This window comes from Falco biarmicus, chromosome 4, assembly GCF_023638135.1.
Source record: "Falco biarmicus isolate bFalBia1 chromosome 4, bFalBia1.pri, whole genome shotgun sequence".
Classification (NCBI taxonomy): Eukaryota; Metazoa; Chordata; class Aves; order Falconiformes; family Falconidae; genus Falco; species Falco biarmicus.
In genome coordinates this window covers 14,122,559-14,149,602 of record NC_079291.1, presented here as the reverse complement: position 1 = coordinate 14,149,602, position 27,044 = coordinate 14,122,559, and the positions used below count along the sequence as shown (strand labels likewise).

The 27,044-nt window shown below is 46.8% G+C and overlaps 1 protein-coding gene and 1 long non-coding RNA gene across 4 annotated transcripts in view; one reads left to right on the top strand and one right to left on the bottom strand.

Moving 5' to 3' along the window:
• The first annotated feature begins 8,979 nt into the window (after positions 1–8,979).
• Positions 8,980–26,066, top strand: LOC130148424 (C-C chemokine receptor type 8-like). Of its 3 annotated transcripts, XM_056336951.1 has the most exons (4): positions 8,980–9,835; positions 10,946–11,017; positions 22,292–22,496; positions 24,739–26,066. In XM_056336951.1, the coding sequence occupies exon 4, from the start codon at positions 24,746–24,748 to the stop codon at positions 25,796–25,798; it is 1,053 nt and encodes a 350-aa protein (XP_056192926.1). In that variant the 5' UTR covers positions 8,980–9,835; positions 10,946–11,017; positions 22,292–22,496; positions 24,739–24,745; the 3' UTR covers positions 25,799–26,066. The 3 variants fall into 3 exon arrangements, with proteins under 3 accessions (XP_056192926.1, XP_056192927.1, XP_056192924.1); XM_056336952.1 differs by lacking the exons at positions 8,980–9,835; positions 10,946–11,017 and adding an exon at positions 12,666–18,426 and having other exon boundaries at positions 22,338–22,496; XM_056336949.1 differs by lacking the exons at positions 8,980–9,835; positions 10,946–11,017 and adding an exon at positions 12,666–18,426.
• Positions 25,278–27,044, bottom strand: part of LOC130148429 (uncharacterized) — a 38,143-nt gene continuing 36,376 nt past the window's right edge. Inside the window, exon 6 of the long non-coding RNA XR_008821559.1 lies at positions 25,278–25,417. This is a non-coding gene — a long non-coding RNA (uncharacterized LOC130148429). The remainder of the gene's footprint in view (positions 25,418–27,044) is intronic.

Here is a 27,044-nt window from a genome sequence, read left to right as displayed (position 1 = left end):
AAATACAGCTGGCTGAAACATTCCGTCTGAGCCCAGCAATTCTTGAGGTCCTGGTAGACCTGGCTTGCTTTCACACTCCCAGATCTTTTTCTCTAGCATTATCTTGATTTCCTTATATTGAAGATTTGCTGCTGTTATAAGAGGCAGCTCAAAGTGCTTTACCGCAGTGTAGCCACTTTACAGAAGACATTGCACATTTCCATCTGCCATGGCATGCAGTTTGCGTGCATGTATTTCAACACCAAAGTATGAGCAAGCAGGTGCCCAGCAGCAGCAAGTCCACCCAGATAAGCTGTTCTTTAGCAAAAAGTCAGCTGTAGCCCACGTTCCACAGCAGGAGGTAACATCAGAGGCTGAGTGTGTGAAGTATGGGCAAACCAAGACAGTATCTTAATATTCCAGTTCCTGAGACATTTCATAACATCTCCGGCCATCTGTCCTTTGACGAGATCTTGTGGTAAGTGCAGCAAGGGGAAACAATACTTTATGCAACAAGGGTTGGCATGCTCTTCCCTGAAACCACTCCCTAGCTCCTAGGTTGCACTACGTCAACTCCAAGGTAGCTCCAGTCACTCAGGACATCTGTCCTATTCAATTTACGTGGCAGAGGCATATTCTTCTACTTTGGTGATATTGTGCTCAAACCACGTTGAACAACCACTGTTGCGCTTTTCAAAGGAAATCAAGTTTGTGAGCTGGGAAGTGTGGCTAACTCCTTCCCCCCAATTAAAGAGTGTAAAACCAAAAGGCAATAAGCAGAAGGTGGTAATGCAATTAGGAGCTGTTAGCACAGGTCTCCAGGCTTGCATAAAGGTCAAATAATCTAGAAAGCAGTCTCTTTATACACTTTCCCTTTTCAAATCGTTCCTTACTTAAAACAGATTCTAAATACATTTGTGGATGATAATGTGGAAGTGAATTCATGAATTATCCATGGATGACATGAAGGATCCACACAGGACATACGATCAATAAATACGTTTCCACTCTCCAAAGCTGGGATGCAATCTCACCTACCCCCTCCTTGTACAAAGGGGCAGCCCCAGGGTGTCCCAGCCCTGGAGAGCACAAGGCTTTCAGGTTCCCCTGCTGAGGCTTTAAGACTCAGAGACAAAGCTCTTGGATTTTGCTACGCAGCTTAGCCACCACCCCAAGCGACTTGTCTGCACCTCTTCTCCAGAGGCCGAGCTGACTGCAGTGCAAAGAGCAAACCTTCAACCCTCATCTTCCAGCAAGCATGTGTGAGACTGAGTGGTGCTCATGGGACCAAGCGTGCATTTGCAAAACCACCCGGTGTGCCTGCAGAGGCTGCTCCTTCACTGGGTGGGAGGCAGCCAAGCATGAAGGACGTGTGCAGTGTGAAGCACTTGGGCCTGGGGCTCTTCGGCAGTCTCCCTTTCTCAGAAGACGTAGCCAAACCACCATGTCGTCGCATCCGTGTGAAATGAAGCAAGCAGAATTTATGAACGGCTCCTGAGCCTTGTTTCATTTCTTGTGTAACTCTGCCCTAACGGGGATCAGCATCCTGCACTGCCAAGCCCCCTGTTCAGCGCTGGATGCCAGAGCTCACTGGAAGTGCACGCTACAGCTTGAAGCCAGAATTAAAACCTGCACTGTTTCAGAGCAATTTCTAGGTTTTCTTCCTTTCTGTCACGAACTAATGCTTCTTTTCCTGAAATAAAACTGATTCTTCTTTACTTTGGAATTTCTCACTTCAGAATTTCCCACAGCGCTGAAAAATCCAATTTCTCCCAAGCCCTACCACAAGCTGCTGCTGCCCATGGTGTGTAAAACTGGCAGTAGCACTAGGTGGTTGATGTGGGCAAAGTGAGGTTTGTCGAATGAGGTTTTAAAGACCAGCTGACACAGAATGAAAAACCAAGATGCTTGGAGAGCTTGTCTGCTTGTAGGTGAGCATCAGCAAGTCCTTCACTTTCAAGTTCTTTTCTATGACTGAGATACCAAACAACTCAGCTCTCCATCTACCATGTCTCTTTTTCCACCAATGTCTTTTGTTCTAGCAAACAATGTCTTTTGTCCTATTGCTGCAGGTAAGGTCTGGCTGATAAAGGCTTTTCTCAGCCTGTAGAAAGCATTGGCCAGGATACAAAGCTGAGCCTTGACTAAAGGGAATAAATTAGTAGGGATGGATCGTGACAGTCACTAACTGCAGCTTTTGGAGGAATTTGGGGCAGCTCCTTCATTAGGAGGCAGTTACCTGGGGCTTTTCAGCTGAAGCAGGTGGCCAGCATTCTTTCTGACTTTGATAGAGCCCTCCTGATTCCTATAGGGCAGCTGGCAAACTGTTCTTTTTTATCATGTTTATATTCTGCTGTCTTTCTGCTAGGGAAAAAAAATAGGAGAGATGAGTCACTTAAATTGTATACAAGTCGAAAGTAATTCTGTGGAAATGAATGATGAAAAAAAACCCATAAAAAAGGTAAAAAGAATTGTCCATAGAATTAGCAATATTTATCAATCTGAAAAATACAAAGTGACAGAGCCAGTAGCACTGTGCTTCCCTGCGCTTCAGGTATAATGCCGTTCCTCAGACCGCATGCATGTTGTGGGAGACACCCTAAGATCCAGAAGGGTTATTGGGGTGTCTGCTTTGATAGCTGTCCTGATCGGTGACAACCCACCCTGCCCATGCCCTTCAACAGCAGCGCTGCCCTTTTCCATCCAGCTTGGGGATGTGAGGTGTGCCCCTGTTTAAGGAAGTTTTTCTGCATATTTACAGATTTTATTGATTTTTTTCAGATCTCTAAATAGAGCTGTAGAAAATGAAAAGGCTTGTGAGCCAAGAGATTCGTCTGTTTTTTTGCAATAGGACCAGATGGTTTGACAAGAGCTTCGCACGCCTCTTGCCTGCGCTGGCGGGGCAGAAGGGAGAAGGGTGCAGGCTGGGTGCAGTGGTGCAAGTTAGCAATAGATGGCACGCTCGAACAGGGGTAACCCCTGCTTGCCCCCAAGCAGCCCAAGAAATCCCTTGCGAGAGACCCAGACAGCCATAGCTCTCTTCCAAAGGGAGGCTTAGCTGAGCATCTGCTCTTCAGCAGGCACATACATCCACGTCTACACCAGCTGCAGATAAGCAGAGCTGCTGGGAAGTCAGATTTGATCAGGTCTTGCGTGTGGCTGTAGGCGTGTCTGGGACCCTTGTGCTGTTTGCTGGGTACTGGGGTGCTGGCGGCGTGTTGTTCATCAGTGTGGATAAGGCAGTCTTGGTCCCCCATCCAGTCTGAAGCTCCATCACACCAGCCTGGGACTGGCAGTCTTGCTGCTGCGTCACCCCCTCTTCCCTGCTCCCTTCAAACCACCTGGCAGGGATGTTTTTGGGACCTGTGGTCTTCCCCAGGCAGCCGAGTCTCTTCTGGAAAGTGCATGAGAAGCTCTAAGCGCTAGCTGCATCTGCGTGGGTAATTTATGGTTCAGTTTGTGAGGCTAGGCTAAAACCTTGCCAGCAACAGGGTATTTTCAGGTACATTTCGTATGAAAACATTTGGGGTTTGTTCTTAGTGAAAAAGTAACAAAAACACGCATCTGTTTGGGACCATGGGGGAAGGCAGAAGGGCACTCTAATCACCTGATGTTTTTCTCATTTTTTGAAGTGCAAACATAATTTTGCTTTAAAACCGCAAGGGCAGAACACAAAGAAAGGCAAGCCTTGCATTTAGAACCTTGAAACCTCACGTGTCAACTTTTCATAACATTTTCCCTTGGTTTTTTTGACACCCTCCCCTTCCCAAAGGCTGTTGGAAATGACTCAGCCGTGCATGGGGCAGACCAGGGCACGCCTGCAGCTGGGCAGTGGCAGGCACTGCTGACTCAGCCCGGGCACTGCCCCATCACCTCCGCCTGCCCAGGCCAGACCCTCACGCCCCTCCAGAGCAGAGCACCCTTCTCTGAGCAGGCGAAGACCACCCTGGTCCCATGGGAGATGCAAGGCACCCTTGCTCCATTGCCCAGGCCATGCGTCCTCATGTCTCACTGCCCTGGTCCCCAGCTTGCCCCCCAGGTGGGAGGAAGACCGAATCACTGCCTAAAGCTCTTCCCAAAGCACCTTGCTCACAGTGTTTCCAAAGAGGAGTCTCAAATGAGAGGTGCCAACTGGCCAGCTCTGGTGGACAAAGGTGTTATGTTTTTGCTTGAATTTTAGATAAGAAGATAGCATGTTCTTCCATCACAGCTCCCCCACCAACAGCCACTATCACACTTTGCCTCATAAAAACCACCTCATGTGATAACAGGATACTTAGGTTTCAATGATCCCTTTCTCAAAGACACCGTGATACTTTGCCCCATCTTGGCTTTCATCCAGGTGTATCCACGTTGCTCATTAACACTAATGGTGATTGTTCTTACATATCCCAATAAGGCAGGTGATGAAAGCACGCAGAAACCAGCAAAAAGGGATAAAAGGGTTTTGTCAGAGCTGCAAGCATTAAGGCTTTATCTACCACATAAGGACAGTCCCTTGGCTGCAGTGGTACTTCTAAGATAACAAGTTAATAACCTCGCTATAGTCAGCTGGAGTTCAAGTGGAGGAGAGATGAACCAATGAAGTCTTCTTTTCTGTGAGCCTAGGGTTACTAAACTGAGTCTCAGGTCTCAATTTGTAATGAAGAAAAAACACTATTTGAAATTCAGTTTATTTTGTTTCAATTCTTCATCTAGGATTTTACAAGACTGTCCCTGTAGGCATCTGAGCAACAGGGTATAATTCTGCTCTTTTATGCTGGAAGGGCAATGTTCATTTTTTTTAACAATGACAGAGGAAAAATAATAAAGTTTGCACCCTGGCTTGTATATACATTCTTAAGACATATAAAGGATGTTCAGAAATTTAAATACAGACAAAAAAGAAGGGGAAACTTCTGCCTGTGTCCACAGCACACAGCATGTTTGACTCTTCTAGTTTTCCTGAAGTGCTCTGAAGCTGAGTGCAGAGATCTTCTGATACCTGGCGAATGAAATATGACTAATCAAGATGAGAAGTGGTTTTCCTGCGTGTCGGTTTATTTTGTTGATATCTTTCTACCTCCAACAGCAAAAGAACGCTTTGGAGAAAACATGTTAAAGTTTTGAGTATAGTTCCACCTCAGGGCTGAGAAAGCTTTAAGCCTGGGGAAGCAGGGGCCTCTCCTAGTAAAACCAGACTTCTCAGTCCCATCATAGCTGAGGCGGAGAGTGAGCAAGCCTGAAAAAAATCCTAAAATGGCAGCAGATTTACTTCTGCTACAGAGAGCCAGCCAAGACTAAAGCCACACCTTGAAGAACACAGCACCACAAGAAGCCTCTGCAGCTCTTGTTCAAAGTCTCTGGGTGGGGGTTTAGCTGGGCAGGCTCTTGAGGGCTTTCACACACTGTCAGGGGGGAACGGATGGAGCATCGTATGTGCCAGGCCCTTGGGCAGGTTTTTCATCCCCTGGAGGGATGAAATGTGTGCTCACACCTCTGATATGGCTATGCAAAGCTCAGGTGGCAAAGCTTAAACTGGTGATAAGTGTAGGTTTAAAATGAGTGCCTAGCTTTGCCAGCCATCACTGAGCACCCCACTTTGTTGCTTCAGCGCAGGGGAGTGGAGGCAGGAATTTGAACTGTTACAAAATAAAGTTATGAAGCTTTGTCTGACCATACCCAAAATGTGTCGTTATGAGCTGATCTAGTTAAAGCACAATTTGATTTAGGTCTGGTTACATCTATTTACATATTTCTGTACCAGCTTCATGCCTTCCTCCCATCAAGGCAAGCTAAATTAATGTAAGCCACTTTTAGGTCAGATTTGGTGTAACTGTATAGAGTTTTCTCTAAAACTTGCTTTTAAGTTGGCTTGAAGACAAAATGCCCTACTAATCTTTTCTAGAAACTAAGTCAAAGCATCACTGCATGTTCCTGGAGCGGGGGACTGGTACATTTTTGTTTGCTTCCTGTGCTTTTACTGAAGTCATCACGAAACTAAGCATCACACTTAGCTGAAATGTTACTGTTTCCCTATTTGTCCCTGCCAGGTGCCAAAGACGGCAGAGTGGACTTGTGTCCCTGTTTAGGGGACACCACGAGGACCTGACAAAGTGTGGCTGTAATTTTAGCAGTGGATTGTTGTCAAAACCATATTTCACATATCCTTTTTTTGATCTCTTTTTCTGCCTGGGCAGTTAAATAAAGTAAGGATGTAATCAGACTGAGGAGCACCATTTTCATCTTTCTTCCTGAGTTTTTGGCAGTAGATTTTTCTTGCCTCTGGCTTTTGGTGACTGCCCAGGTGATGGGGCAGGGTGTCCTGCAGCAGAGGTGGGTATGCTCAGCTGAAATACGGACAATGCCTACAGTGGGTCTCTTCTCTTGCCCCTTCTGGGATGTGTGAGGCTGTGCATGCAGGGCTGCTAATGCAGGACAGCGCCAGCTTCACCCAGAGCTCACACATCCAGCTGGCCCCCCTGCTTTAGGATGGCTCCCTGTAGGGTGGTATTTTGGGGAAGGGGGGTGTGTCATGGGAGCCTGGCTGGTCACACTGAGGCTCTGGGTGGTGTCTGGGAGTTTGCCCAGACCTCTTGGAGCAGGTCTGAAGAAGGTGCTTATGCACTGTTGAGCAGTGTGGCCCTATGGAGGGTCTCATGCCAGACTGAAACTGCGGGGTTGGGGAGCACAGGACACAAGAGACACCTAAATCTCTGCTGGCAGGCGCTGAGGATTGGAGAAGGTTGGAAAATAAAAGCTAACCTCAGCAAATCACTGTTTCCCAATGACAGTCTCAAAGTTGAAACCTCAGGTATGAATCACCTGCCCTTTAAAACCTCTTGGGGTTGCAACAAGTTCTGCTTGTGGATTAAGGACAAGGAGCTAATCAGTGAGGCTGCCAGTCCCTCTCCTTTGGGGCAAATGCAGCACACCCACATGCTGGTTCCCAAATTTGCTTTGCTTCCACTCTACAGCTTTGGCTTGGGAATACAGCCACGGCAAGAGCCCCTTGCCCACATCAAGCCAAGTCTGTGTAAACGGTCTGTCTGCAGCACAGATGGGGAGGTGGAGTAAGGCCAGAAAGAAAGTCTGCTAAAGCATTTCACCCAGTGCTTTGTGCAGCAGCCCCGCTGTGGTCAGTGGAGCTGCACTCATGTGGCTAAATTTGACCCTGTGGGTCTCTATCCTGCTGAGCTGCAAGGGAAAAGATGAAAAGGAGGAGAAATACACAGGGATGAACTGCCATCCTGCTGTGGAATTGGAGCCATCAAGATGACCAAAAGTAGATATTCTTAATTTTACTTTTACAAAAATAAAACTAGGCAGGGGCAATCCGAGCAGGGACAATCTGGACCTTAATGCATTTTCTTCTTCCCAGTGCTCCCCTTCCAAGCTTAGCTCGGCTCTTTCCTTCCTATGAGCTGTTTTGTAACCACTGCTCCTTGTTGCGCTGTGTGCCACAACACAAACAGCCCTGTGATGACAGCCAGGGTCTAACATGTGATGGTGAACGTTCAGGGTATTTAAATAGGGTGGGTTTTGGAGTCAGGATGTCAAGCCAGGTGCTGGCTCTGAATCCAGCTAATTTGCACAACCTCAGAAAGTGAGTTTTGTTGGCTCTCTGGAAAACTCTCCAACACAAGAGCAACGCTACAGCACGGTCTTGCTGTAGTTTCCCCAGGCCGTCCCACCTCTTTCTCCTCAGTTAATTTGAGCCATTGGAAATGGGATCAGACCCAGAGTACCCCATGTCCTGCGATTCTTTGTGGCTGTGACTGGATCCTGGATGGGGTGTGAGCTGAAACTGACCCTAAAAGGCAAAGCTCCTGCAAAGATATCTCAACTCATCTTTTCCTGAGATACCTCAGTATATTTTTCAAGGTTTTCTCGGAGAAAATAGCATGTCTTAATGGTGCCAAAAAGTAACACTGCAGAATGAGTGGCAGAGAGTGAGGTACATGGCTGGGAGACAAAGACCCTGGGCCAAGGCAGATGGGGGGAGTTTGACTTGATCCCCGGACTGATTACACCCTCGGTTACCATGACCTGGCCAAGGTCCCCTGTCCTCTGATAGGCACCACTCATGGACAGGTCTGACCTTCACAGTACTTTGCCTACATAGTTTTGGAGAGCTACAGGGCAATGGGAGAAAGCATGTGCATTTTGGAAGATTTCTCTTCTTTTCTAGAGGGACACAAAGTAGCAATTCCAGGGCATGCAAGGAGGAGTTGACAAGAGCTGGCAGCAGAGCAGAAGGTGTGCAGGAGTCCTGCCACTAGCTCTGCAGAGCAAGGCAGCTACACAGCTGTGATGCCAAAAGTGGAAGCCAGGGCGTGTAGTCAAATAGGCATGCACAATAGGGAGCCAGATGCTCTGGGGCCAGGTCCTGCTCAGGGGTTACAGCAGGTAAAGTTAAGTGTTAGCTAGTTTCAGAAGACCAGCTCCATATCTAGCTAGTGACACTGGCAGCAAAGCTTGCTTCCTTGGGTTGGTGTGGTGCAGCAGATGAGGAAGAGGCACTGGAGAACCTCAGAGCACAAAAAAAGAAAGATCAGCTCAAGCGTGGCCAAGGCTAACTGCAAGATATTCATCCTCATCACCTGCTTTCTGTTTCCTTCTTGGTGCTGCGCTGCCCATCCCTCCCTGTCCTGGCTGCCCATGGCCTCCCTGGATCTCCTCTCACTGTGCCCTGAGCTTGTGCTCCTGTTGCTTCACTTTCTTTACCCAGGTTCATTGCTCATCTCAGGTCTTTGCCTGTTGTCTGCAAACGGTGGCTAACACGCGGCACTGGATGACCGAAAAGAGGAGCTAAGATCCCTTTGATTCCTCTGCTAAACCCATGCTAACAGAGGCAGCCAAGCAGCTGTATGCATGCAAAGCCCCCTCTTTCCAGCTGGCAGGGGAATGGCTGCACTCACTGGACTGTCACCCCATGTTGCAGAGATGTCCCTTGCTAGAGGGCCATGAGCAGCAGAGGCGTTTTGCCATGGGCTGGTGAACCCCACAACAGGTGCCATCAGCACATGCTGTCTGTATTCCTCCTCCTGCTGCTCTTCTTGGGGTACCTGGACACTCCTTGGCTACCCTCTGCTCAAGGCTGCCCCTGATGCCCTGTGGTGATCCCTGCCACCTCATGGTGGTTCCTGCCATCCCGTGGCAGTCCCTGCTGTCCTGTGGTGGCCCTTTCCTCCAGGCATTTTGGCAAGCTAGGGGTTGGTACTGGTTTCCAGGGAGGACCGAGGTCTGCGTCAGCCCAAGACTTAGATGTGCATCGCTCCTGGCTGGAGGGGTCCACTGGCCATTGAGGTGGGGTCCGGTGGGGGACATCTCTGGTGGAGATGTAAGCACTCCCCAGGGGGGTAGATGGGGCACAGGGCAAGAGGTTGTGCAAAGGGAAGAAACACCTAACGGATAGTTGTCTGAACTGGGGAACCCACTCTGCTTCCCGCTCCGGCATTGCTCCAACATAGAGCATTTTACCCATTTTAACAGTGTAATGTGAAATCCATGGGCACTGTAGGACCCCACTTCACAGTTAGAGGCAGAGAAGCTGGCTGACAGCTGCAGTAGTCAGGGGGACAGCAACCCTCATATATCAAAACATATAGAGGCACTGCTTCCAGAAAACTTAACTGTAAGTATATCTATTTGGTGAGGTGGGGGAGCCTCAATGCCCAAAGGCAACCAGTGCTGTCCCCACGCCAGCCTCCGGCTCCTGCCATCTGTGCATCTCTGCAGCCCCAGGAGCCAACAGCTGCTGCCCCACACCACAGCACAGAAAGCTGCTCCCTCCTGGGTTCCTGCACAGCTCCTGCCAAAGCGCGTGCTGCCAGCGGAGGAGGAGGAGGACACTGAAGCAGAGCCGAGCTGGGAGGTAGGTAGTGCTCACACGTGTGGGAATTTGTTTTACCTACCCAGCATTGAGAAAAACTTGCCCAAACCCTGGCACTTTACTACAAGGGGACTGACTGGTGGCGGTATTTTATCTTTAGGACAGCCTGTTGTTTTCCTTCTCGTGCTCGCCTATTGTTCTTTGGATTCCATGAAGCCTAATTGCTGCTCCACATCTCCTCCTCCCACGGCTGCATTTGCACTGTCTCGGAAGCTGTGTTGAAAGTTGGTTGTTCCTTCCCCCCCCGCGTTGATTCCTGTATTTTTGCACCCATGGCTCTGAGTGACAGTGACCTGGTGCATCTGTCAACTGTGACTGCTTCTCACCTTTGGTAATCCGGTCCCTAGCACCTGTGCCGGAGATGAGAGAGGATTTGAAAAGCAAGCATGCTAGGGAGGGAGCAGCGTAGAGGATGTTTTCAGCTCAGGTTTGTGTGTTCACACTTCGGTGGTGGCCGAAGGGCTGATAGCTTCTGACCCAGCTAGTTCTCTGAAAACCTTTTCAAATGTATAGCCCCTGGTATCCCTGACTGCCAGCAGCGTTGGCTTTTTATGAGAGCGTGATCTTCTTCTCCCTGTGCTGGCAATTCCTTCCCTGCTGCTCTCACGCCGCAGGTGAGCCCCCTCCTTTCAGTGTACTTGTGGAGCAGGAGTGGGATGTCAGAGCAGGGGCAGCTTGCCCAGCCGTCTCTCCTCCCTCCAGGCCTGCAGCTCAGCCCTGCACCGTGTCTCCCTACCGCCGCTTCGCTGATGCTGCTGAAAACTTTTTGTTTACTGAAAGATTGGGTGACTTTTCTTTTTGCATAAGACTGATTCACAGCCAGAGCAGGCAGACCTCTCAGGACCAGCATTTTGGCGGAGGGTGGTAAATGAAAGAAGGCTCCTTCTGACGTGGTTCTGTAACACCTGAAGGCCATTTGCATGAACTTGTTGGCCGCCAGCACCCTCAGACTGTAGTTTACGATTCTGGACCTAAGATACACTAAACCCCAACTTTGTATTCAAAATGTTTCTGGATGTCGGGCTTGTAGATGATTCCTAGGCCCAAATTCTTAGCACAGCAAGTGATTTAATGACCTTTTTTTTTTTCTAGAGAGGCTGGAGACAAATGTGTGATTTCCCTATGCAGTCACTTCCTTGTCTTGTGCAAGGGGGGAGCAAACAGGTGTGTTTTCTACAAAGCTTAACACTGAAAGCATAAATGAAATCATGCTGGGAACAGACTTGCATTATTGAGTAGCATGCTTTACTGGGAAGTACATTGAATGTTAACCTGTGGTATATGTGGTCAGCAGCTGTTTGATGTCTTATCAGAATACATATTCACATTTCAAAAGGCAAAGAAAACCTTTGCATCTCTTTTTTTATGATGTGATTTCACCTTGCTGCCTTGGATAGTGGATCTATTTTATTACATTACAGTAGAGAATTTCTGTTTTAACTTTCTGTTTTTAATTTGTCAAAACTGAACTGAGACATAGCAAGAATAAACGAGGGTTGTTCTGTTCCCTCTTCAGACCTATGTTACTGATAAAAGTCCGAAGTAATTAGAACGGCAAGCATTCTTTGTCCCAGCTTATGACAATTATCGTTGACAAAGTGAAGTGCAAAGGTTTCTCAGAGCTGACTGCCCCCCCCCTATGCTCTGGGCTCTTCCTTAAGGAAACCTCACACTGGGAAGGGTTTTCTGAGTTTGAATTGCTGGTTTTGCACATATTTGGTAGAATAAAGATAAAGTAAGCAGAGCAGCATTTTGGGTAAAAGAAGTACAAACACCCAAGCCGCTATCTTGTGTTGTTGATTATTCAGTATTATTTAAGACTAATTTCAAGAGCTTTCTTTTTTTTCAAAGATTGCCTAAAGCACTGTGGCTCAACTATTGACTTCAGGGTTTCTCAGATGTCCATTGCTCTGTCCAAGAAATGTGGACGCATTACTATTAATCTTGTCTATAAAAGCTGGTCTTGTGTTTGGGCCTGGTCAGAAAGACATGTTCACACCTAGTAATTTCAATAAGTTAATGAAACGTTTGACTTTTTACTCTTCTGCCTACAAACTTATAAGAAGGGGACATATGAAATCTTGAAGGTTCTTGGAATTACTGAACTGTATCAAAAAAGAGTCAGCAAAATAAATTCTGTGCATTGTAAAAGGAAATACAGATTTTACCTATGCAGTGGCAAAAGTTCATCTGTTTTGTCCCACTCATTTGAAAACCACAGGAGCCCCTCTTGTGCTTTCAGTACACCAGAAAAACATGAAACTGCAGTTTGGTAATGAGAAGAAAACCTGCCCCAAGCATCTGCATACCGCAAAGACATTCCTCCTCTTCTTGAACCCAACTTCTTGCCGGATCTGGTATTTTTCAGAACTCGTATTTCTTATCTTCACTGAGCTGCTTGTCCATCGCCAGCCCACAGGAGAGGTCAGTGTAGGTGGTGGGAGCACGAGCTGCTTTACCCTGGCTAGCCTAAGGGATCCTCCTTGCTGCTAAGGCAAAGAGAGGGTGAGAAGGGCTGATGCATAAAGCAGACTCCCTCCTGTCAGTGCAAGGTCTGCCGTGCTGCATCCAAAGCCAGGCTTGCAGCCCCAGGCTGTGTTGGGAGGAATGCCTGCCTCCATGCTCTCCACACACCACCACCACCACCCAGCTCCCTATGGCTTCACTCTGTCCAGTATTACTGCTGGCAAACCTTGGCATGTCTCCCTGTAAGCAGCACCACGCGAGATCAGGAGAGAGTATAAAGATGGTCAGCATTGATTGATCCCTGCAGGTTTTGTACCTGCACTGCCGCCTACATCCTAGGACAAACTGTCCTGCTTGCTCCTGATGTGTCTGGATGACTTGCTGGGTCCACGCTAAGGTGCTGAGCATGAGTGGCCTTCCCTCTTCCCCAACAAGCTCTGGCATGTGGCCTCAGCATGGCTGCACTTGTTTGCAGCGGCATGCATGGTGGATGTGCCTGGTATGGACAGCATGCTCCCTGGTGGGTCTTTAAGGTTGAAAACGAGAAATGAGTTCCCCAAGAGCCTGGTGCTGCAGCTCTCCTGGCTGTCTTGATCAGAAACATTTGAAAGCTTCTTCTGATACCGGTGAAAAGCCCCTGAGTTGCAACATCTAATCATAGCACAAAAAGTATGTAAGCATCTTTATTCTGCATGGCCAAATTCTTTTAGACTTACTTTCACTCTTGTGAGCTTGACCCATGGGCTTCTAGCTTTTTCCAGTGCAATTGTGTTGCCTTTGTTGCCCTCCTTGCCAAGCCCTTTGACTCACCACCTCTCGTACAGCAGGTTGAGCTAACCATGAGGTTTTCAACACTTTTTGTATCTTGCACATTTCCTGCAAGAGGTGGCAGAAAAATGTTTCCTGAGATGAAGTAGGTGAAAAAGAATAGCTACAAAATCCAGACCAAAAGAACCTAAAAACCCAAGAAAAAGCGTAAAGCTGTTCAACAGGTTCCTGTTTACCAGTGGCTCAGATAAAGATTGATAAGTGGCATTGATGAACTCTCCTTGCACGTTCTCTCAGACCACAGCAGCACAGGAGGTGTGTGTTACCCCAGCAAAGACTCTCTTCACACATCTGGCGAGGGTAGAGGTCTGAGGGAAGATGTGAAAGACACGACAGCTCTGTGCAGATGCCTGCTTTGAGATCACAGCCACTGCAGTCTAGATGGGAAACACCATCAGGACCGGACCATTGCCCAGATTTTGCTGTGTGATGGTCTCAAGCTGAGAGCTGCCCTGGGGAGGCATTGCTAAAGGCACACGACCACTCTAAGGGGACCTGCTGCCAGTGGCAGGGTGCAGGCTTGAATCCAGGGTCCCTGAGTCACATTCCAGTCTTAAACCACACAGGCTTCCCTGTTTTAAGAGCATGATTTCATACGCTGAAAATATTTTTTCCTTTTAAAGTCTGGCAAGTGTGCAGAGCTGCTTCCAGGGGAGGCTCCTGTGGTGAGAGCTGAGCTGTGCTCACAAGGCAGACATGGGTGCCAGCGGCCACACAGGGAATTTCCTACCCTGCAGCACCCCAGTTCCTCACAGCCCCCAGGCTGGCATGACCCAAGGCCAGCCAGGAGGCAGAAGTGGTGTGGCCAACACAACATGGCAGTGAGCCCTCACAGGGGTACTGCTGGCACCCAGCCACGGGCAGGCACCAGGCTTGCCACCCAGGAGTAAGTCTGGCAGTCTGCACCATGCGCCACTGCTCCCAGGGGGCAGAGAGTGAGGACAGGGCCAAGCCCAAACCCTGCCAGGGACCACTCTAGCCTTTTCGCCAAGTAGCTCAGTGCCCTGGCCCATGCGCCAGCCACGTGTGGTTCACCTGCATTCACAGAGGCAAAGTGCTGTACAGGGTTAGGTGGCATTGCTGCGGTGGGAGCAATCCTGCCTGGTTGCTGTGCTGCAGCCCACAGACTTCACACCTGAAGGGTCAGTGAGCCCTGAGTGCTGGCAGTAAGGTGTGCTGGGGTTTTTGGTGGTCTCCAGCTGGCGCTGCCTGGCCGGGCGCTGGGAGCAGAGCTGTGCTCTGGCTGGGCGGTGAATTTGCCCCCTCTGCAGACTGGGGCAGCTGGGACTGGGCACTACTGGGGCAGGGCATATGCTCCAGTGGCCCTCTGCTCCAAGCCACTGTGGCCAGTGCCAAGCTCAGGTGGTGAGTACTGGGCAGCCAGCCAGCACAGGTAGCTTTGATCATCTGGTGGGGAAACATCAGTTTACACCAGAGAGGGAATCCTGTGCCAGTCAAACTAAGTTGCTGGAAAGCACTAGAAGAAATAAGCAGCCTGCAAGAATATAAAGAGTTGGAGCCAGTACAGGTTTGTCAAGAAGCAGCTGTGTCAAATCGGCCTCAATTACAGCATCAGGCAAGCCGGGCATAGTGGAGGTATCCCATACCTTGGAGCTAGCAAGCTTTCAGAGCACATCAAATAACCTTAACATGGGTGCACAAGTGGTCAGACGGTCAAAATTCCTGAGCAGTTGTGGCTGGACAGAATTGCTGCCCAGAAGGGTCCTGCAGCCAGGGCTGTGCTTTGCCCCGGCACAGGCCAGCGTGCACATTACTGCTCTGGATAAAGGGCTGGTGCACATTTTTACTATTTTTACATACACCGTGACCTTGGGAGGGGGTACAAAAGTACTGGTGGACAGGGTGGCTGCTCAACTTGACCTTGACAGATTAAAAAGCCTGAGAGTGATGGGCTTTGGTTCATTAAGGACAAGCGCCCACTTCTGCACATGGGCGGGGTCAGCCAAGGCCACAAACACAGGATGGGGAAGGCAGCACTTCTGGGGAAAAGGATCTGGGGGCCGTCATCCAGCACCAGAGAAGCGTGAGTCACCAGTGCTGCGTGACTGCAAAAGAAGACAACTACCCCAAGACAGGTGACTCCTCCAGTCTTCTTTGCCAGGGCTAAGGCCACAGCTGGGGCTGTATGTCTAGGTTTGGGCACTGCAATGCAAAAAAGATTAAGGAAAACTGGACAGCCACCAAAAGAGAACAGTGGTTATGATGAACAATTTAGAAAACATGACCTGAAAGGAAAAAGATGATGGAACATGGCCTATTAAGATTGAAGGGAAACATGGTCTTAGAAAATTTTAATGCAGCTAGAAGAAAGCAATTGTTCCTCCATGGATAATGTAAATAACCTACTCAAATCATACCAGAACAGTTTTAGATTAAGTCACATTTACTAGGAATGAATCTGGAGAAGCACTGGCATGGTTTGTAAGGAGAAGCTGAGGGGAATGCAGAGGCTGTGGGAGCAGGCTGAACAACTGCGTGGCAAGAATAACAGTGGGACACTGCTGCTGCCTTCAAGACAGAGGATGGGCTACATGATCTCCCAGTGTCCCATCCAGCCCAGTTTCCTGTGATTTCTCCATTCCAACTCATTCTCTCTTGCATCTTTCTCTCTTCTCCACCCTTAGGCAAAGCAACATCAGATGGCAATCTGAGAGGTGCCCATGCACTGGTGGACTGAAGGTGTGGGACAGTAAAGACTTAAAAACCTAAGTGCTTTGGGGTGAGGAAAAAAGCATCAGATAAGGGACAGATGGAAAATACTCTTGTTCTCAAAGACTCCAGATGTATTTTTTTACTTCTATCCCACAAGTGCCCTGTGGTAAAACATGAGTGAGAAAAACCCACTCACTGCTGACATTGTTATGAATTAGTTACTGTGCTGGGAGTTTTGCAACACACTGATTTTTCTGCTTTAGTGAGACCAAGCGATTGTGCAAGGCCACAGCTGTCAAAGCCATAATCTGTGTGGCTTTGGTGCCAGCTGCGAACAGCAGAGCATGGAGTGGAGTGAGCTGATCCAGGCCTCACCAAGCACCTCCAGCTGCTTCTACTGTACAAACTCAGCAACAGTTTTTGGAGGACTCTCTAGCTCTCAGCATTTTTTTCCGCATTGAGCATCTGCTGCAGGAGAGACAGAGAAACACCAAATAGGTCTTTTGGATGCACATTTGTATATGTCTACATACACAAACATTTTGTTACAGTAATACCAGTCCACTTTGGTGGAGGGTATCAGTATTTGACCAAGCTGAAAAGAAAATAAAAAAAAAATCTGTCTGCTATCAGCAAAACAGACACATCCTAATTCTACTGGAAATTTGTTGAAGATATGAAGTCTGCCTGTTTTTGAGGAAGAAAGGTTAGAAGAAGAGGTTATTTAGTTAAAAAATGCGGTATTTGAAAATGACACATTTAAAAATGAAAAATGGCCACGTCTTGTCTGGAACTTTTCAGAATAAAGTATTGTGACTTCATTTCTTTTTCTCTAATTTGGAGGGGGGAAATCCTCCCCAAACAATTTGGCACTTTCAGAGATATTTTAGTCAATCTAAATATACTTTTTTGATGACAAAAAAACCAGATTACTCAAAATATCACCTGCTTACAAAATCTCACCCACCTCTTTGTACACAGGCATACAAATATGTTATCCCCGTTAAGAAAAGGAAATGAACCATTCTGCCATATGGCACATTTGTACCTCTACACTGGCAATGGTCTGATTAAACAGTTTTGATTGATGTGGTCCTACTAAGACGGTGTGTTGACAGCTGATGTTGATAGAGCCGAGCATTGTGGCATTAACTGAAACAGGCAAGGATTTCTCAAAAGATAGCTCCTATGTGGGGTTTCCTCTTGTATCCCCCAGGTGACTGCCAGCCCTGGGCACCCAGGTCTCGGTGTCCCCCTTACCCATCCCTCCTGCCCTTTGGGAGAGGGGTGCAAGGGATTCGCTGAGGGTACTACAGCCAGGGAAGAGACCTTCTGGTCCATGCAGGAAGCAGAGGCATTTGGGAGAGGGCTGCTGAGACAGAGATGGCCAGGAGGAATTCAGGGTGGGAGGTTCATCAAAGTGCTACCTGACACACTGCTCCCATGCTGCAGAGGCCATGCTCACTGTGACCTCCTGCCTCTACCTTCTCCTGCAAAGCCAAGCTGTCATCATTGTTCTTCCCATCAACAGTGACGACTGCTGGTATTTTACAAGCCATTTTATCTGAGCAATCCAGCCTGTCTGAAGATTGCGTACTCCCTACTGCAGTTAATCCCAGTTCTGTTTCCTCTGCTGAAGTAAGCCCTCTGAAATGTGAAGTGAGAGCTGATTTGGAAGGGAAAGGCCTCTTCTTGATGAAGAAGCTGCTCTTATTTTGCTGTTGGGCAAAGGCAGAGGAAAGTGCTCTTCTCAGATAAGAGCACCTGACTCAGTTGTTTACCATTGCTTTGAGATGGGTGGAAGCAGGGCATGGCATCGAGGCAAACTTGTCCTCCACTTTCCAGCCAGCTGCTATGATAGCGAGCAGATCCAAGAAATACTTTGTCTTTTCTTGGGAAATACTCTGCCAGGTAGGGTATTTTACTCTGCTTTCCCCCCCCACCCCGTCTTTTCCTAATGGCTGCTGCACCAACATTGGAGCCTGTGCTGTCAGAAAGGTGCCTCCCATCCACCTTACCAAACAGCCAGGGCCATACTAGGGCTCACAGCTGGTGCTCCTGAGGCTGAAGCAAGTTGCTAGTGGTGTCTTCTGTTGCAGCCACAGTTTCCTTTCTGTGTTCAAACTCAATTCATCTAAACCATCTGTAGGAGGAAGGAGAGGTTTCTACAAGAGCAGGCAGTTTTGCAGCAGCTAAGCTGGCCCTCGCCCCCAGGCTGAGGAGCTGCAGTGGTGGCATGGGGTAAGAAAACCCTCTGTGACTAATGTCAGAGGCTGAGCTAGCATGCATGGGTGGTTCTTCGGTGCAAGTGAATATGTCTAGCTGTAGAAGCTGCAGATGTGGCCATGTTGTTTCCCTCACAGCAAGATTCATTTTGGTTGTGGCATTTGCCACAGCCTTTCCGTTTAACATGGGGCTTCAGTGGAGTATCACTCCCCTGACCTTGGGGCTTCAAGGAGTTCAGGGGAGTAGAAGTCTGCGTTACTCTGATGTGCTGGTCACTTTTAGGCTGACAGTGTCTTCAGCTATACGAAGTGTTGCATGTGTTTCTTCCACACTGAAGCAATTTTACTGACAGAAGATAAAAGCAGAAACTAACTTCAAAGGTAAATACAAGAACCACTGTGGTAGCGATGGCAGCAGCTAAAGGGGAAGTGTGAATGAATGGCATAGTGCAGAGTTTTGTGGAGACTCCCCTGCACCCACCAGCTGCCTGGGGCCACTCTGGCCACTGCAGGCTGACCCTAACAAGCACCATCAAAACATAAAAGACAAACCAGAAGGCTCCTCCGACAGTGACATTTTCCCTGTGTTTTTTAACCTGAGTGGTGACTGAGGTGCCTGTGCACCGGCATTTTTACCAAGGTGGTGATGCCACATGGCTCTTCTCTCCTGCCGCCCACAGCCCTGACTGGGTGCATAGTGTGGCGTGTGGCACAGCTCCTGCACCCAATTCCAAATTGGCCATAGGCTGGAGCACTGGAGATACCAAATCAATTGCTTCTGTTTTGCTGTAAGGCATTTCTTTCTCACAGGAAAGTTTGCAAGAGTTTGGAGAGACACAACTAGCCCTGGTATCAGTGTCCAGCTAAAACTCAACCACAGGGACACTGCAAGGTAGCAGCCAGGGCTGCTGAAGGGAGCTCTAGGGTGGATTCTGGATGGGTTCTTAGCAAACAGATCTGAGACCTCCCTGCCCCCTGGCTCCCACCCAGCACCTTGGGAGCACCACTGAGGCCCTGGGAGAGAGTGCCCCGTGCCTGCCGTCCTGTCCCCAGCTACGAGAGCTCCTGGATCAGGTGTCCCCTTTGTACACTTAACCAAGGACCACTTTATACCCGCTGGCTTGCTCTCCTCCTGCAGGAAGGGTGCTCCACAGCCTCAGTGCCACACTGGCAAGCTCCCTTCAGCCCAAGGGACAACCTGTAAATATTGTTTTCATATGCCTGTGCTTTCTGTAAGGTGAGACAATCCTCCCTTTCCCCTGGCCATTTCCTCACTGCATTGTCTGTATGTGGCAAAAGTATCCCTTCCATGACTTTGCTTTACCAGGCTGAGCCCAGCTCTCTTGCACTGCTCCTGCCACCTCACAGCCCCTCTGCACCTCCTTCCACTTCAGCACTTCTGAGTGCTGGTGACCTTTAACTTCTGTGTTCATTTTTTTACCACCTCTTGCTGGTTTACCACATTTTCTACTTTGTTATCTTCCTCACATGAACTTCAAAGTGCTGTTTGTTGGCTCAGTAGAAAATCCCTGTTTGCCTGCACGGCCCTTGTGTAACTCAGGACAAGGTGAATGCTACTCACAGACTGAAAAAGTGTCAGGAAGGATACAGGTCACCACAGCCTGGATCATAGCTGGTGGTGGAGAAAATCCAGAATGCATATCGCCCGTCCTCCTCCTGCCAGATATCTTCCTCTGAGCTTTCAATGGAAATTTAGCATACCTAGAGCTTCCATCACCCCACATCTGTGAACACACCAGTGGTTACTTCTCTCTATCGCACTCCAGCCCAGCAGTGCTCTGACTGCCCATGCTCTCCTCCAATTACCTGTAGGAGAGCAACTAGGGATCCGCATGGAGAAAAGAATAAAAGCTGCCTCCAGTTCTTCCCTGTCCCCTAGTCCAGGCATCTTCCATTAGGTTTCCTCATTGTAATTATTGCTCTTTCAGGCAATAGTTCCTACAATCCACCCCTGTGCTGTGGGCCTCCCCTCCTGTCACACCCACATACACCCAGGGACAGCACCTTTCCAAAGCCATATTTGTCATCTCCTAAACCCGTTTGCTCCCTTCCTTTCACTGCCTTCAATAAATCACATCCTTTCTTGCCTTTAATGAATTTTCTTCCTCTGTTGAGAAAAGCTCAGGTGACAGCTATGTGTCAGGAACACCGACTACCCCAAAAGTGGTGCAGGCGCGTAAACCTTTCTGAAAGACAGGCAGATCTAGGGACTTGAATGTGTATATCACTTCTCAAGCCACAGCAAAGCTGCTCCTGGAAACGTTACATCAGAGACTGTAATTCTGCTGTTTCCTTCCAAAACACTGATACCACCACAGTTTTTTCCTCCCTCTCCTTATTACCAGGCTGTTACCCATATGCAAAGTGCAGTCCTCTCTGGTCTTCCTAAAGTACAGCAGCCAGCTGTCTTCCAACCACAGCAGTTGTCAAGCCTGCTTACTTGTATCTTATCTTTTTTTCACTTGAATTCAAGCTCTTTTCCTTGCCTTTAAGATCCTCTGCATCTTCTTGCTTGCTCCAGCTTTTCACACAACAGCACTTCCTCTGATGTTTCCCTGTCACATCCTTCCAGCTTCATGCCTCACTTTGCCTGGGTGTGCAGAATTGTGGCTGGAATTCTGCTGGAAAAAAAACCCAACCAGCTGGAAATTTCTCAATTAAAAAAAAAATTAAATTAATGAACGGAAATCTTCTTGCAAAATCAGAATGTGTAACAGAAAATAAGAAAAAATATAAGATTTTTTTTCATTTTATAGTATGTATAAATGTTTTAAAATGCAGATCTGTTTCATTATTTTACAGGTTTCATGTCAAACTATTGTTTAAATTTTTGTTATATGTGTTAATAACTTATCAGACAAACTAATGCAAAAAGCATCCAATGGAAAAGCAGGAATCTTTAATAGATTGATGTTTTGTTCATAAGAAGAAATAATGAAAGTTGACCTTATTGACTTCTAAATGAAAAAAAATAATAGAATGGAGTTACATTATGTGGTACTGTATGTCTGTAACAGGATGTACTATTGACATACTAATGAGATAATTAATATATATAGACAGAATAAAATAAAGTTCTATTACAAAAATGTTCAAAAGTTAATTCTGAAAAAAACACCCCAACCAAAAAAAGAGGAGCTGGTGTCTCTTATGTAATAAGACCGAGTATTTAGAAGCAGGGTGATGCTGTGGTCATTGGTAGCGTTTTAAATACCTCAAGGGACAGGTCTTGGTAGCATTTTAAATACCTCAAGGGACAGGTCTTTTGTTTCTGACTGTGCTACTACACTAGTGCCAGGTCTTTCACTAGGTTACTTCTTTTCCCCAGCCCATTATCTCACTTTTTTTTTTTTTGTCTATCTGAAGTATTTAGCTCTTCTCTTCCTTGGGACTGTCTTTCACCATCCATTTAGGCAACAGCCACCAAGCTCAAAAGCTACTTCAAATTGGAGCTGATAGCTGCTACCAAAGAACAGGGCTGTAATTTTAATAACAGTCATGCTTTAGATCCACATGCCACACATTTATTTGGGGGTCTTGGACAAATCCCTTGTATTCTCTGTGCTCCTATAAAACAGGAACGGTGCTTGTTGAGAGTAATGAATGAAAAGCATATAATTTGGCTGACTTATAAAGCATCACAGTTTACAGTATTACACAAGACAAAAATAATTTAAAACTATTGAATAAGATAAAAAAATTCAAGCCTATTCTTGTTTCAATTTTTTTCCTTGACCGTGTACCCTAAATGCACTAAAATAGACTTTAAAAAAACCCAAAGTAGCAAAGAAATCCTGAAATATCTCCACTTGAATAAAAGCTGCTTAAAAAATGATTGTAAAGAGGTATCAGTAGGTGTGAGTCCTTATTTTGCTCAGAAAGTTAATACATTACTTAATAGGGAGGGACATAACTAGACTGCAGTATACAAGTTGATATCAGCTGAAGGAAATGAAAATCTAATATAATGCAACTCAGAAATTATATGTCAGCTGCTGTAAAAAGTTGCAAATTTATTAGGGTGTTTTCTGTGATGTAGACATCTGAACTTTTAAATTTTTCACTTAAATCTGGGGTGGCTGTGAAGAAGGGGGGGTTAGTAAACACATTAAAAGAACACCTGTCCATGTGCTACCTTTACCATCTTCAAAAAGAGCAGTGTTTGGTTTTTGTTTCACAGAATGTGTTTGTAAGCCCTCTCACTTCTTTTTCCTGTTTACTGCAGCTACAAAATTTTCTGTTTGCCTCAAAACCTATTCTGTAACTGGCAGATGCCCATTTGACACCTGCGTATCACCAAATCTCAGCCATCTCCACAAGTGAAGGAGTAAACTTGGAAACTCCCAAGAACGAGACACAGGACAAGAACGCAGAAGAAGGAGGAGGAGACTGAGGCCAACTGAGAGAGTAGAGGCTTCTTGCTGTCAAAGGTAAAGAGTCCATTTACATTTAATGTGCTGCTCTTGAAAGCAATAGGCTAACTTTGGCAACCAGAGGAAAGGGACCTGCAGCAGTTGTCTCTCATTTGATAGCTTCTGGAAAACTGCTTTTTTAGTTTGGCTGTTTTGCCAATTGATGTGGAGAGAAATGGAAAATGCTGGGCCCTGGTCAGAACCCGTCGAAGTTATAAAGGTGTAAAGGCAGTCTGAAGTGGAGCATCACCAGTCTCTGTTCAGCCTAGGAAAAACACTTCTGAATTTTGCCAAAATCAGATTCATCATATCTATAAATCTGTATCTATGTATCTGTATCTATCTACATATTTACGTATCTATATGTCTATGACTCAGTATTGAGTATTTTTTGAAAATTGTTTACTTTTGATTGTTGAATCTATGGACTGCTTTTATGGGGCCCCTGACAGGCAATTAAGAAAAGCAAGCCATTGCTGCCATGCTTACACTCAGTGTGTTGGGGTCACACATCAAAAGCATTAGTATGAAATATTTTCTGCCCATATCTGTTACTGCATGAACAGCCATTATGTAGCGACTCAGCATCTTGAAATTTAGGGGTTTATGCATGAAAACAAAGTTGAAATTAATAACGCAGGTGTCTGACCTACAGCTGAAAACTCAATATAAGAAAGTATTACGCCATCAATGTAGATTGCAGCACTGCTTTTCTCTCATTACTTATTTCTGAACAAGGAACTCCTTGGGGTTGAGTGCTGTATTTGTAACAGGTTTCTCCGCATTGCATGTGCCAATTGACTTTGACCAAGAAACAGTCCTGGTGCCTCAAGAAAAGCTGAGGCAGATCAGTGAGCCATGAGCAGCACCCACACCTGCAGTGGAGAACAAACACTGACTCTAGCACCCCCCTGTGCTGTGCATACGGATCCTCCCATTCCTCTGCACAAGGTGGCACAGACAGGCAAGAAGGGGTGAATTTTGATTCTTTCCTCGCCAATGTGAAAATTTTCACTGTTGTCTTTCTTTTCATATACCCAAGCAGCAATTTTTAACTCAGGGGAGCATGTCCTTTACTTTTAATGAATTGATCACCGTAATTCATATTATTGCTACAGCTTAATAGCAATGATTACTACAAATGATTCTTAACTCCTGGAAACCCTGTGCCTTTGAAGCTCTTTTCAAGATGTGACCAGCCTGTAAGCAAGCATAACATAAGTGCAGTGCATAATGATCATGCAGATGTTAGGGCAGCAACAAGGCAAACTCCTTTGAAATAGTGTTTTTTGAAAGAACCATTACTTCTTAAAATGTGAACACTTAATTCTGCAAACCAGAACCCCTTTTACAGGGGCCATGAGGTAATATCGGATTAAAAAAAGAGGTGGCTAAAGCACTGACTCACCTTTGGAGAGCAGGTCAGACTATTTTAAAGCTGTCTTCAAAGCGATTCTGAAATTCATTCCGAAATGACAGAAGGGAAACACCCTAGATTGTTTTGGGTTTCTCTAAACTAGAAAACTGAAGTTCAGCAGAACAGGCAGGAGCAATAAATTGCTGTGTTTTAGCAACAGGCACAGCCAAGCTGTTACCAGCTAACCTGGAGGTAAGTGGCAGCCTTGCAGCAGCAGCCCAGAGCTCAGCACTGCAATGCTGCTGTGTAACCCTGCTAACTCCTTGCTGCTGCCGAGGTTTTCTGTATGCAATCCTGCACTCACCCATGGAAAGCTAGCTTACATACCTCTGCACTCCATGACAGCATCTAGCTCGGATCAGCCCAGCTAAAAATGTGGCTATGCTGCTGGGTGATGGCTTCTTCAGTCAACACACTTTATAAGGGTTCTTACGCTACAGGCAAAAAGCTTCCCCGCCCCAGGGAGCACAAGAAAATCCAGATTCTAAGATCAGATGTAGGTTTTGTACCATTTTGCACCATTATGACAATTCAGAGCATGAATTTTTCCCTGTCACTATAATGATGAGGGGCTAACTTGCTGGCGCTGTGGTAGTTTCAGGGAAACTTGAGAGAATCCCAGTGCTCATACTTATGCATATATAGGAATGACTGGCAGGCTGCAGGTAAAGTTTTCGGGGTGGTACAGCTACTCTTGTCCAGCCAGTAAGACTGAGACTGCATTCTGCAGTCCTTCTCTGCCTGGAGGCTGACCCACAGGCTCAATCCAGCACAGAGAGAGGCAAAGACCCCTGGGAGTCCCGTGCCCAGCCAGCCATTTATTCCTTGCTTTTTCCTGCACAGGTATCAGATGAATCCCACAAGCCAGTTCCTTGGCACAACAGAGTATGACTACGGATATGATGAAAACACTGCTCCATGCAATGAAGGAAATAGCTTTCGCAGGTTTAAGTACCTCTTTCTGCCCATTCTTTACTGCCTTGTGTTTGTCTTCTGTCTTCTGGGAAATTCCTTGGTCCTTTGGGTTCTCCTGACCAGGAAAAGGCTGACAACGATGACTGACATCTGCCTGCTGAACCTCGCAGCCTCTGATCTCCTCTTTGTTGTGCCTCTCCCTTTCCAAGCCCACTATGCTTCAGACCAGTGGGTTTTTGGCAATGCTATGTGCAAGACAATGGCTGGCATTTATTATACAGGGTTTTATAGCAGTATTTTCTTTATAACCCTCATGAGCATAGACAGGTATATAGCAATTGTCCATGTTGTCAATTCCATGAGAATACGTACAGCCTCTCGTGGCATAATTACAAGTTTAATCCTGTGGCTGGTAGCTGGCTTGGCTTCTGTACCCAACATAATGTTCAACCAGCAGCTGGAAATTGAGCAGTCTGTCCACTGTGTCACCACATACCCCCCAGACAACAACACCTGGAAGGTAGCCTCTCAGTTTGCAGCCAATATCTTAGGTCTCTTGATTCCCCTTAGCATCCTCATTTGCTGCTATGCCCAGATACTGAAAAACCTGCAAAAATGCAAAAATCGGAACAAGATCAAGGTGGTCAAAATGATTTTCATAATTGTCATCGTTTTCTTCCTCTTCTGGACTCCCTTCCACATCGCGCTGTTCCTAGACTCTCTGCAGAGCCTGCACATCATCAATGACTGCAAGGCAAACTACCAGATAGCCCTGGCCCTGCAGCTGACAGAAACCATCTCCTTCATCCACTGCTGCCTGAACCCCGTGATCTACGCCTTTGCTGGGGTGACATTCAAGGCCCATCTTAAAGGACTACTGCAGTCCTGCGTCCGCGTCCTCTCCAGCCCTGTCGGAGGTGCCAGGTGTCAGTCATTTTCAGTGCCCACCCAGCTCTCTGGCTGCTCTGACAGCACAGGGGTCCTGTAAGCCCACTTGACCTGCCTTCTGGTGTGAGTCATTGGCCTAAGGTCTGACATGGCACTGGAGGTTGTACCACCTGCAGCATCCTCTTGGGAAAACCAGTATACCTGTATCTCCTTTCAGGATAGCTGTGAACTATGACATGAAAGCAGCAACATGAGTTTCCTGAGAAAGAGCACTGGTGCATTTGTAAATGGTGACCTTAGAAGCTTGCCACACAATGATTTTTAATTAAGTTTTAGAGTTCTTTTAATAAATTTCAGCAACCAGGGTGCTTCCTCTAGTACTTATTTTCGCCTTTGATGAAAGCATTGCTTAGACCTCACCCCCAGATATGCTTTCCCTGGTGGAAGCTGTCCATACATGAATCACTACATCCCTGGGACAGGCATGGGGCAACCCTCCAGGAAGCAGGGAAGAGGACAGGCATGATTACTTCACACTGCAAAGAGGGAATAATCTCAGCCACTGTCACCATTCCCACTTTGCTTCAGCTCCCGGATAAAGAGGCTCCTCAGCTCAGGGCCCTGTTGCTTTGCTGTGGGGCGTTCCCAGGGGCACAGCCATGGGGTCCCTGGAGCTGCCGCCACCCAAAGCATGCCTTCAAAAATAGCAGAACAACATCTCCAGGTGCCCCCTATACTGGTCACTTGTAGAGGCCCATACACTTGAATATGTCATCATCAAAGCAGCTTGGTAGTCTGCTTCACTGCTGAAGGCTTGGGACCTCCAGCTCTGTGCTCCTAGCTCTCTCTGCTAAATGTAACCACAAAACAGCATGTAGCACATAGGCTCTGTTTCTTCTTCCATACATCATTATTTTCTGCCATTTTAGAAATGTTTTCTTTGAATAAACATATTAATGCACCTTTTTGTCTTGGCTTCTGAAAGTCTTTCTAATGACTCACAAGCCTAGATTAGGATAAGAAAAGGATGTTTTTACAGATTTTTGAGGCAATATCATGCAAAATACATCTGATGGAATTGAGAGGCACCCTGGAGCTCTTCAGCAAAGTAAGTCTTGCCTCCACTCTCCTGTTGCGAAAGATTTATTCTTGAAACCCCAATAAAAATTCACAGTGAAAAAATAACATTTATGTTGAGGCAATATTACTGTAAACAAAATTTTAAGTTAAACAAGAGAGTACCTGAAACCAGGAAAAACACAGGCTGGATATTGTCAAAGATTGTATTTTCCAGGGCAATAAAAAAATCTTTTGTTTTCTTAGTTCTACCTTTCCTTCTGAAAATA

Bases quoted from the DNA above. Each gene is read 5' to 3' on its own strand.
- LOC130148424 (XM_056336951.1), top strand. From the start codon at position 24,746: ATGAATCCCACAAGCCAGTTCCTTGGCACAACAGAGTATGACTACGGA.